Raw genomic sequence first — 12,073 nt, 5'->3', positions numbered from 1 at the left:
AGACTTTATTCTTTCTAGGGTGCAAGGGACAGACTTTATTCTTTCTAGGGTGCAAGGGACAGACATCATTCTTTCTAGGGTGCAAGGGACAGACTTTATTCTTTCTAGGGTGCAAGGGACAGACTTTATTCTTTCTAGGGTGCAAGGGACAGACTTTATTCTTTCTAGAGTGCAAGGGACAGACTTTATTCTTTTTAGGGTGCAAGGGACAGACATCATTCTTTCTAGGGTGCAAGGGACAGACTGTATTCTTTCTAGGGTGCAAGGGACAGACATCATTCTTTCTAGGGTGCAAGGGACAGACTTTATTCTTTCTAGGGTGCAAGGGACAGACTTTATTCTTTCTAGGGTGCAAGGGACAGACATCATTCTTTCTAGAGTGCAAGGGACAGACTTTATTCTTTCTAGGGTGCAAGGGACAGACATCATTCTTTCTAGGGTGCAAGGGACAGACATCATTCTTTCTAGGGTGCAAGGGACAGACTTTATTCTTTCTAGAGTGCAAGGGACAGACTTTATTCTTTCTAGGGTGCAAGGGACAGACATCATTCTTTCTAGGGTGCAAGGGACAGACTTTATTCTTTCTAGAGTGCAAGGGACAGACTTTATTCTTTCTAGGGTGCAAGGGACAGAGGTTATTCTTTCTAGGGTGCAAGGGACAGACTTTATTCTTTCTAGAGTGCAAGGGACAGACTTTATTCTTTCTAGGGTGCAAGGGACAGACATCATTCTTTCTAGGGTGCAAGGGATAGACTTTATTCTTTCTAGAGTGCAAGGGACAGACTTTATTCTTTCTAGAGTGCAAGGGACAGACTTTATTCTTTCTAGAGTGCAAGGGACAGAGGTTATTCTTTCTAGAGTGCTCGCCAAAGGAAAGTGAAGCGTCTATCACAGCCTCTCCTTTCCAGGTGTAGTGATCACCACAGGACTACTGTCTGGCTCTGCTGGGCAGGAGGTTACTTGCATATGGCCTCTCCTACACTATTGTGTCCACAGCAGCACTTTCACACGGGGCCCCGTTTCCACAGAGCCTGCTGTGTGGCATGACCAAGTGCGTAGTGGTAGAACTGTGTGGACAGACTGGGCTCGTTAGGCAGTTCGTCTAGGAGAAGGAAACTTGGATTCCAAACCCACCAAGTCCCAGCCATCAGATGATGGCTCCGCTGCCTTGTGGATATCTTTGGGAGAAGGAAAGGCTATGGAAGTAAACCCAGACAGAAAATCCTGAGTGGAGCCCCTAAGGCAGCTGGGTGTCAACTACAACTTCCTTCCGGCAGCTCTTGCATCCGAACTGGTGCCAAATGTCATGCTCAGCATTCCTTTGGACTCCACCAACAAGGATGAGAGGGGGATCCTGATGTCTGGGCAGCCCAGGATCTCCATACTCCATGCCCAGGCCTGCGCTCCAGTCTCGCTACTGAGTGAGGAAACAACAAGAAAGCTGGCAGTTTACAGGTTATAAGTCCCACCCGACTGGCGTAGGGAAGGGGCGCCATGGGTCAGCTTCGATGGTGGGAGGGATCATTGTGTCCCATTGGCTGACTACTGCCTGTCTCAAGCTGGGCAGCCTCTGGTCAGTAAGGTGTTGACCCGCCATCGTCTGCCTGCTCCAGTGGGTGTCTGGAGCTCTGTGTTGCTCAACATGATAAGCAGATGGTAATTCCACACCAGACAAAAGAAACAAGAAACCAATAAAGAAGACTCCAGCTCTTCGATTTGCAAGCTGGAACATGCACACCATGTACACCGGCATCTCTGAAGACACCAGGAAGACAGCCATCATCGAAAGAGAACTCACCAGACTAAATGTCAGCATAGCTGCCCTCCAGGAAACCAGGCTCACCTCTAGCATCTCCCTCAGAGAGGAACACTACACCTTCTTCTGGAATGGTCGAGATCCTGAGGTAAAAATAACCTTCTGGCCTAGGTTGAGCCTCCCACAGGTGGCAAAGAGCCTCTCTTGTCCATCTGCCTCACCACTGCTGCAGGTCCTGTCAACATCCTCAGTGTCTACGCCCCCACCCTCACGTCTTCAGAAGACACATAGGATCAGTTCTATGGGCAACTGGATGAAAAGATCAAAGGATGCCCTAAAGACGAACCACTATTCCTCCTCGGCGATTTTAATGCCAGAGTAGGTGCGGACCATGAGTCATGGCCTACATGCCTCGGACATCATGGCTTTGAAAGACCAATGAAAACGGTCAGAGACTGCTGGAGCTGTGCACCTACCATGACCTGTGCATCACAAACACCTTCTTCAAGTGTAAGCCACAACACAAAGTGTCATGGAAACATGTCAGGTCTCATTGCTGGCACCAACTTGACTTGGTCATCACCAGGCGCTCTGCCCTTAACAGCATCCCCTCCATCAGAACCTACCACAGTGCAGACTATGACATCGACCACGCTCTTGTGAGCAGCAGGGTGCGCCTACAGCCACACACACTACACCGCTTAAAACGAAAAGGACACCCTCGTAAAAATACTGCACATGGCTAATTGGACGAATCATCATGTACGGTGAATTTTCAGTGAATTTATGTCCCTTTTAAATTTCTGTTCTATTAGTTCAATTTGATGTTTAGTACAACATAATGATTATATCAGAAAGTAATCTAGATGTAAGCAGACTGGATCATTCCATTGCTAGATGTAAGCATACCAGATCATTCCATTGTTAGATGTAAGCATACCAGATCATTCCATTGCTAGATGTAAGCATACCAGATCATTCCATTGCTAGATGTAAGCATACCAGATCATTCCATTGCTAGATGTAAGCATACCATATCATTCCAGTGCTTGATATAGCATACCAGATCATTCCATTGCTAGATGTAAGCATACCATATCATTCCATTGCTAGATGTAGCATACCAGATCATTCCACTGATAGATGTAAGCATACCAGATCATTCCATTGCTAGATGTAAGCATACCAGATCATTGCATTGCTAGACGTAAGCATACCAGATCATTCCATTGCTAGATGTAAGCATACCAGATCATTCCATTGATAGATGTAAGCATACCAGATCATTCCATTGCTAGACGTAAACATACCAGATCATTCCATTGCTAGACGTAAGCATACCAGATCATTCCATTGCTAGATGTAAGAATACCAGATCATTCCATTGTTAGATGTAAGCATACCAGATCATTGCATTGCTAGAAGTAAGAATACCAGATCATTCCATTGCTAGATGTAAGCATACCAGATCATTCCATTGCTAGATGTAAGCATACCAGATCATTCCATTGCTAGATGTAAGCATACCAGATCATTCCATTGCTAGATGTAAGCATACCAGATCATTCCATTGCTAGATGTAAGCATACTAGATCATTCCATTGCTAGATGTAAGCATACCAGATCATTCCATTGCTAGATGTAAGAATACCAGATCATTCCATTGTTAGATGTAAGCATACCAGATCATTCCATTGCTAGATGTAAGCATACTAGATCATTGCATTGCTAGAAGTAAGAATACCAGATCATTCCATTGCTAGATGTAAGCATACCAGATCATTCCATTGCTAGATGTAAGCATACCAGATCATTCCATTGCTAGATGTAAGAATACCAGATCATTCCATTGCTAGATGTAAGCATACCAGATCATTCCACTGCTAGATGTAAGAATACCAGATCATTGCATTGCTAGATGTAAGAATACCAGATCATTCCATTGCTAGATGTAAGCATACCAGATCATTCCATTGCTAGATGTAAGCATACCAGATCATTCCATTGCTAGATGTAAGCATACCAGATCATTCCATTGCTAGATGTAAGAATACCAGATCATTCCATTGTTAGATGTAAGCATACCAGATCATTGCATTGCTAGAAGTAAGAATACCAGATCATTCCATTGCTAGATGTAAGCATACCAGATCATTCCATTGCTAGATGTAAGCATACCAGATCATTCCACTGCTAGATGTAAGCATACCAGATCATTCCATTGCTAGATGTAAGCATACCAGATCATTCCATTGCTAGATGTAAGCATACTAGATCATTCCATTGCTAGATGTAAGCATACCAGATCATTCCATTGCTAGATGTAAGCATACCAGATCATTCCAGTGCTAGATATAGCATACCAAATCATTCCATTGCTAGATGTAAGCATACCAGATCATTCCATTGCTAGATGTAAGCATACCAGATCATTGCATTGCTAGATGTAAGCATACCAGATCATTCCACTGCTAGATGTAAGCATACCAGATCATTCCATTGCTAGATGTAAGCATACCAAATCATTCCATTGCTAGATGTAAGCATACCAGATCATTCCACTGCTAGATGTAAGCATACCAGATCATTCCATTGCTAGATGTAAACATACCAGATCATTCCATTGCTAGATGTAAGCATACCAGATCATTCCATTGATAGACATAAGCATACCAGATCATTCCATTGCTAGACGTAAGCATACCAGATCATTCCATTGCTAAACGTAAGCATACCAGATCATTCCAGTGCTAGATATAGCATACCAAATCATTCCATTGCTAGATGTAAGCATACTAGATCATTCCATTGCTAGATGTAAGCATACCAGATCATTCCATTGCTAGATGTAAGCATACCAGATCATTCCATTGCTAGATGTAAGCATACCAGATCATTGCATTGCTAGAAGTAAGAATACCAGATCATTCCATTGCTAGATGTAAGCATACCAGATCATTCCATTGCTAGATGTAAGCATACCAGATCATTCCATTGCTAGATGTAAGCATACCAGATCATTCCATTGCTAGATGTAAGCATACCAGATCATTCCATTGCTAGATGTAAGCATACCAGATCATTCCATTGCTAGATGTAAGCATACCAGATCATTCCATTGCTAGATGTCAAGGCTCCAAGGCCAAAGTAATATAAATAATAATATGAATGTAGAACATTGGTAGTAAAATAAACAAACAACATAGTAGTGGTAGAAGTGGAGATGCTGCAGCAGCAGTTAAAGTTAGTAGTAGTAGTAGTAGTAGTGGAATCAGAAGTCTAGTACTCACTTAATATAATGCTGTCAAGGGGAGTCATAGAATCAGAAGTACAGCAGTCCCTTAATATAATGTTGTCAATGGGAGCCATATAATCAGAAATACAGTACATCCTGCTCAAAGCTATCAAACGTGGGAAACCAACATTGCTTCAGCCATTGCATGAGTTACTTTGCCTCTGCTGGAAGGAAGGAGCAGTCCCACAAGACATGCGCAGTGCCACGATTGTGACCCTTTACAAAAACAAGGGCGACTGCAGTGACTGTAATAATTACAGAGGGATCTCGCTCCTGAGCATCGCTGGCAAAGTGTATGCCTGCATCATATTCAACTGGATGTAGCTGCTGGCGGACCGTGTGTACCCAGAATCCCAGTCTGGCTTCAGAGCAGGCAGGTCGATGACAGACATGATCTTCTCCCTATGACAACTCCAAGAGAAGAGCAGAGAGCAAGGTCAACCACTCTACATGATGTTCATCGACCTCACCAAGATCTTTGACCTGGTCAGCAGGAAGGGCCTTTTTAAACTTCTCAGTAAGATCGGTTGCCCCCCAAAACTCCGCAGCATGATAATCTCTTTCCATGCCGATATGAAGGGAACTGTCCTGTATGATGGATCCTTCTCAGACTCCTTCCCCATCAACAGCTGCATGAAGCAGGGCTGCGTGCTTCTTCTCACTGCTCCTATCCTATACCTTTGACTCGTCCACTGATGGTGTATATCTACACACCAGGTCCAATGGGAGGCTGTTCAACCTGGCAAGACTGCGTTTGAAGACCAAAGTGAGGTCAGTGCTCATCAGGAAAATGCTTTTGGCAGATGACGTGGCTCTTTTGACCCACACCGAGGACGCCCTCCAGAGACTGAGAGTCCGTTTCGCTGATGCCTGCAAGCAGTTTGGGCTCACCATCAGCCTGGAAAAGACAAACGTCAGCGTGCAAGATACCACCATTGCCCCTTCCATAAAAGTTGATGGTGTCACCCTGGAAACACTCAACCACTTTACTTACCTGGGGTCAACCATCAGCAACACTCTCTCGCTTAATGTGGAGCTGGACAGAAGGCTTGGAAAGGCAAACACCATCATGGCACGACTAATGAAAAGGGTGTGGGAAAACAATGCACTGACAGAGCACACCAAGATCCAAGTCTACCAGGCCTGCATTCTCAGCACCCTTCTATATGGAAGTGATACCTGGAGCACCTACATGAGGCAAGAGTGCCGGCTCAACTCCTTACATGTATGGTGTCTAAAACACATCCTGAAAATCAGCTGGCAAGACCGTGTCCCACACAGCAAGATCCTGCAGTGTGCAAGTACCCTCAGCATGTACTCCCTGCTGAGCAAATGCTGCCTTTGATGGCTGGGACACATCTAACGCATGGAGGATGGGAGGCTGCCAAAGGACATCCTATATGGACAGCTGGCCATTGGCACCAGAGGAGTTAGCCGCCCCTCACTCCGTTTCAAAGATGTGTGCAAGAGGGATATGAAGGCATGCAACATTTCACCTGATGACTGGGAAGTGTTGGCCGAGGACCGAGGCAACTGGAGACTGACGTTAAGCAAGGGCATAGCAGTTACTGATGCGAGAAGAGGCCAGTTGGCGGCAGAGAAACATGAGAGAAAGAAGAGCCTGGCAGCAACCGCAGTAACTCAGACTTCCCAGTATGTTTGCACCAACTGCAATAGGGACTGTCACTCGCACATAGGCCTGCACAGCCACAGCAGACAAGGCCAATACCCTAGAGACAGACGACACTCCAAGGGTGATATTCGCATTCTACTTTAATATGTTAAGACAAGAATGAACAATTTCTCAATTAAACAACATTATATAAAAAGTTAAGACACAAAAAAGGAACTAGGATGAGGGTCAAATGTTCATTTCTAGAACATTCTAGGTTGTCAACATGATATGGTCTACTACTAAAATTATTATAAAGAACATGGCAAACATCAGGTACGTCAGGTTTTTTCATGGGAGAATACCAATAGCCTAGATAAACATGTTTACCTCCTTTGATAATGATCCTAATATTTGATCAATACTCGCAGAGAAATATTAGCTATGTAGTATACTGTTTACAAAATAAATATTACTAGTCAGGTATACACTGAAACTTGATTTTGGACAAGGTCAAGTACAAAATACAAATGTATATAACATACAATCATTAAGAAAGGCCAACAAATAATACAAATTAAATAGACACAACAAGGTGTTAAAAAAAAATCCCAACTGACTAAGCATTGTCTCTGGTCCACACCAAGAATTGACAAAACAATGGTACAGATGTGATAAAGCAAGCATACATCTTTAAAACTATTGTAAAATTGGAAATAATGCAAGTAATATGAGTTTCTGACAATTACTTGTATGCTCTGACAGTAGTATGTACATATATGTGAAAGACAGCTGAGCATAGATTATTTAAAATGACAGAAACCAGGAGAAATTTTGTGGTAATGATATAACTTATCTTGGTAGACTGAGGTATAAGATTAAATTTGTCCTGCTGGATTTATTTACTTTTGGACTATTGTTTTGCAAACTTATAATTATTATTATTCTTTTGCAAGCTTACCTGTTTAAAAGATACCATTATTATTCTTTTGCAAGCTTACCTGTTTAAAAGATACCAGTTCTCTTGTTTTTGTTTTGTAGCTGCAGCAGGACTATAGTTGTGTAATTCTACCAATTTGGGAAAGTAATGTTTGATTATTTCAGCTGCCAGTACTGAAATGGAAAAAATAATCTAAATGTTAATTAATTAATGGTAATTACATCCCACATCTATACTAGAATCTTCATGTCTGTCTGTCCATCTATTCTTCCTTCCATCTGGCTTACAATTTTGTTGAATGTAATTTAAAATGAACAATTGAAATTCCTGCAAGGGGTGAAATCACATTCCTGTGCCAAGTATCAATATATATCATGATATACAACATACAATATGATAAATAAATAAATAAATAAATAAAGAAAAAAAAATAAACTAAGAATTATTCAAAGGTTAAAGTAACTTTATAAAGAAAACGTTGTTTTGAATCGATTCTCTGTCCTGAATATCAATGCTATCAAAGTATAAATGCATCCGTAAATCAATAAATTGATTCAGCCCCAACTTCAACTCCTTAGTTTGGATTTTATTGTATGTCTCTTATTATTCAAATGCATTGTGTTTTGTTATCTTATAATTTACTCATTTTGACACTTTCAAACACTTACTGTGTGCTGTTTATTATAGTACATAATTCATACAATTTTGGGAAAGCAATTAACATAAATTTATCATCTAAAAAATGGCATGCATCATAGTGTTTTTACTGCTGGATATTGTGTTCATGCTTAAATACATAGGGCTTGATCTCTTGTCTTGCTCACAATATCAGTATAAAAAAACCACTTTAGTCAATCTATTTCTGTAATTTCTCCACAAATCTACCCATTTTTTCGGCTTGCTACCATACAACAATATAATGATATAACAGACACGTCTAAAAGGTCGGATACAAACTTCTGTCAATACAGTTCAAGATAAACCTGTATTATGAGAAATTACATAAACATTTGATTCCTACCATATCTAACCATACATACCTGTTTAAATTATTGTGAACACAACTGCAAAAGGATACAGGCATTGATTTGCTCTTGTGTAATATACTAGGCAATAATGGTGTGTGTGTGTGTGTGTGATTTGCATTTTTAACGTAGCTTTAAGAAAATTTCAGTCATGTCGCTTTGATGTCTGTAGTGTGGCAGTTTATAGAGATGTCTAGCACTAGGGCATCATGCCGCAGACATTTAGCATGTCACGATGTCCCACCCAGCTACATTATCCTGACACCAGGCCGATCAGTCCTAACACTAACCTCTTAATGCTGCGTGCCTAGCAAGGCAGCTGTTAGTACCATTCTTATCAGTCTTTGGTATTACTTGTCCAGGGTTTGAACCTACGACCTCCCATATCTGAGGCAGATGCTCTAACCACTAGGCCACCAGAGCAGTGGCAATAAGGGTCTATGCTTCCAAACCGAAGAAATCACGACTGGAATGAACTTTTTACTAACAACAATTATCCACCTGGGCTTAAGGTGACAACTGACAGACTGTGTTTGCTCTTTTTACACCTGGGCTTTAGGTGACAACTGACAGACTGTGTTTACTCTTTTTCACCTGGTCTTTAGGTGACAACTGACAGACTGTGTTTACTCTTTTTACACCTGGGCTTTAGGTGACAACTGACAGACTGTTTATTCTTTTTACACCTGGACTTTAGGTGACAATTGACAGACACTGTTTACTCTTTTTACACCTGGGCTTTAGGTGATAACTGACAGACACTGTTTACTCTTTTTACACTTGGTTGTATGACTAAACACCGTAACTTTCATTATATTCTGACCTGACTTTAGTTTTTAAAATATGGCGGGTGAATATAACTATCACTATGTACGTCTGTGTGAAAATATTTTCATTTCCACAGATAAACTCTAAAACCATTCAAAGTATTTGAACCAAACTTGGAATACATGACAAGCAAATTGCACAGCTATGCCTTTTAATGCTTAGAAGTTTCCATATTCATTTTTTGCTATGTTACCATGGAAACAAAGTGCAACATGAGTAGGATATCAACTGAGGATCATAGGGATATAGAATTAGTATCAATTTTGAGAGTGAACTACAGTGCATTTTCTATCTTGACATAAGTCATCAGACATGTCATCACCATGATGACTCTTGTATTTTTATTGAAAAATGTGAAACATGACAATACTGATGTCAGCTCCATATCTTGATAACTGTATTCTTTCTTCTTTGCATAACTGAAATCTTCATTAAATTAAAAATATTATTATAATCTTTCTTACATTTCATTCATTTTGAATATGTAACAGTGCTAACATTGACAAAATTAATAATATATGTGTATAATTCATGTATATATTTTTTGTAAAACTTATTATTATAAATGCATGGTATCGTACATGTACATGTATTAGGATGTTGAAATGGATGAAGAAATCACAAGCATTAACTTGTCAAATTCAATTCATGATAAATGTTTTTTTCAACCTACAACTTTAGTGGGCTGTAGTACTGCATACAAGAATTCCCATAGTATGAGTATGAATTAGGATTTAGATTCAGTTTGTTACAACAAGAACAGGACATGAATTTGTTATTTGAAACTTAAATTACTTTTGTGAAATTTCCATAACAGACTTCATTCACTTTCATAATTATTCTGCATGGCATAACATTGGGTCGTTTAAGTGTTGGATACCTTGTACATGATCCATTTGACTGTACTCATCATTCTTTAACAGATTTACTTTCTCACCTTTCTGTTATAATGTAACATAAATACAGTATGCATCAAATTTGATCACCTGTAATGAATACTCACTAATCATCCATGAAATAATGTGCTGGCAGATCAGGGTCTATGCTGTGGTTTTACTGAAGATTTAAAGTGGACAAAGCTAGCATGTTACACCATGGGTGATCTGGCAGTTGTGTGGGGTTGTAGCTAGTAAATACAGTCACAGATATGACAAAGAAAAATCTTGTACTTATTTCATACACAGTTCATTCCAATTATAATTTAAATTTGTCGGATGACTGATATTTACTATACCATCAACAGAGTTCATGGATGATCTTGACATTTTTGACTGATTCACTGTGAAAGTCCTTCAGTGTATGGGTAATTTATAATCCTACATAACAAAGTGGCTTGATCTAATAACACCATTACCTGCATTGTCAAGGACCTACTCTATATTAACTTGTACAAACAGTGAAGATATGTAATGCACCCACAGATTAGGGTTTACACTGTTGAGTTTGAATTACAAGTGTTTAGATCCTGATCTGCCAGCAAATAATGATATGGCAGAAATGGGTCTATGTTATTAAAAGTTGGCCTCATCTTATACACGTGCAAATATGGTACATTACAGCTTTCTGTCAAGGTCTTATAGATTTGTAAGTGGTTACAATTAAATTGGTTTTCTAATAAACTTCAGCTCAATGAATGAGATATTCTAGAGTTAATTAACTCAGTAGTTGCTCGGTCTGTGTAGGTTTGAGTCTCAGATTCGGCCAATGTGGGTATGTGAGAAAGCTTGCCAGTAGCTTCTCGAGGGTTGGTGGTTCTTTCTGGGGTTTTCCTGGGTTCTTCCTCCACCATTATTACTGGCCGCCATGTATAGCCTATTGTGTGCTGAAAAATGGCGTTAAACCCTACAACAACAACAACTCAGTAGTTGTGTGCTGAACTCAATAATGATAATAATATTGATAATAATAATAATAATAATAATGCTTTATTTATAGAGGATGACATATTAGTCAAGGACTATTCTCCTGTGCGGCCCTCTAAAGGGATAGGTTCTGTGTTTAAATCCCACACAAACCAGTTTAAGTTAGGTGACATGGTGTTCATGTGGCTCAGTCAGACTCACAACCAAAACAACACTGATCCAAATCCTACACAGTGTCCCAGTGGCTCAGTAGAACTGGGCCAGTCTCACAACTGAAAGGTCACAGGTTCAAATCCTACCTGGACCAACCTATAAGCTGCCACGGTGTGTCCCTGTGACTAAGTAGCAGAGTGCCACCACAAAGGTCACAGGTTTAAATCCTAAATGGACCAGACTGGGTTAATTGCCGGGTGTGTCTTGGGGCAAAACACTTTACTTCCATTGCCTTGGCACTGAATAGTCATTGACGTGATGATGTACTGGTAACATGAAAATAAAGTCCTTCCAGAACATACTACTTGCCTGTCTTGATTCTGTAAATTAAATCCATGGCCTAATGCTTCAGCCACCATTATTTCATTTCTTTTGAACAATGACCCTGATTGGCTGAAACTTTCCCTTTCTAACCAGGTTAAGTTATGTGTTAAACATCTTTCAAAAAAAACACTGAAGTAGTTTGATGCATATCTGTACATAAAGTGTTAATTTTTTTAATTCTTTAAGCATTCAAGGGTCATATTTGTGTTCCATTGTTG

General features: G+C 40.2%; 1 protein-coding gene across 3 annotated transcripts in view; it reads right to left on the bottom strand.

The window, feature by feature from the left end:
* Positions 1-12,073, bottom strand: part of LOC149795678 (sperm flagella and cilia-associated protein 1-like) — a 90,180-nt gene that overhangs the window by 63,133 nt on the left and 14,974 nt on the right. For all 3 annotated transcript variants that reach the window (XM_089965528.1, XM_089965530.1, XM_089965529.1), the window contains exon 2: positions 7,665-7,776. In XM_089965528.1, coding sequence (XP_089821654.1) covers positions 7,665-7,776 — 112 coding nt within the window. The remainder of the gene's footprint in view (positions 1-7,664; positions 7,777-12,073) is intronic.

The sequence above is a fragment of the Sinohyriopsis cumingii genome, chromosome 7 (assembly GCF_028554795.1).
Source record: "Sinohyriopsis cumingii isolate HCF-2022 chromosome 7, ASM2855479v2, whole genome shotgun sequence".
In the NCBI taxonomy this organism is placed as follows: domain Eukaryota; kingdom Metazoa; phylum Mollusca; class Bivalvia; order Unionida; family Unionidae; genus Sinohyriopsis; species Sinohyriopsis cumingii.
Note: the sequence above shows the minus strand (reverse complement) of the source record. Positions and strands in the feature narration are given on the sequence as shown.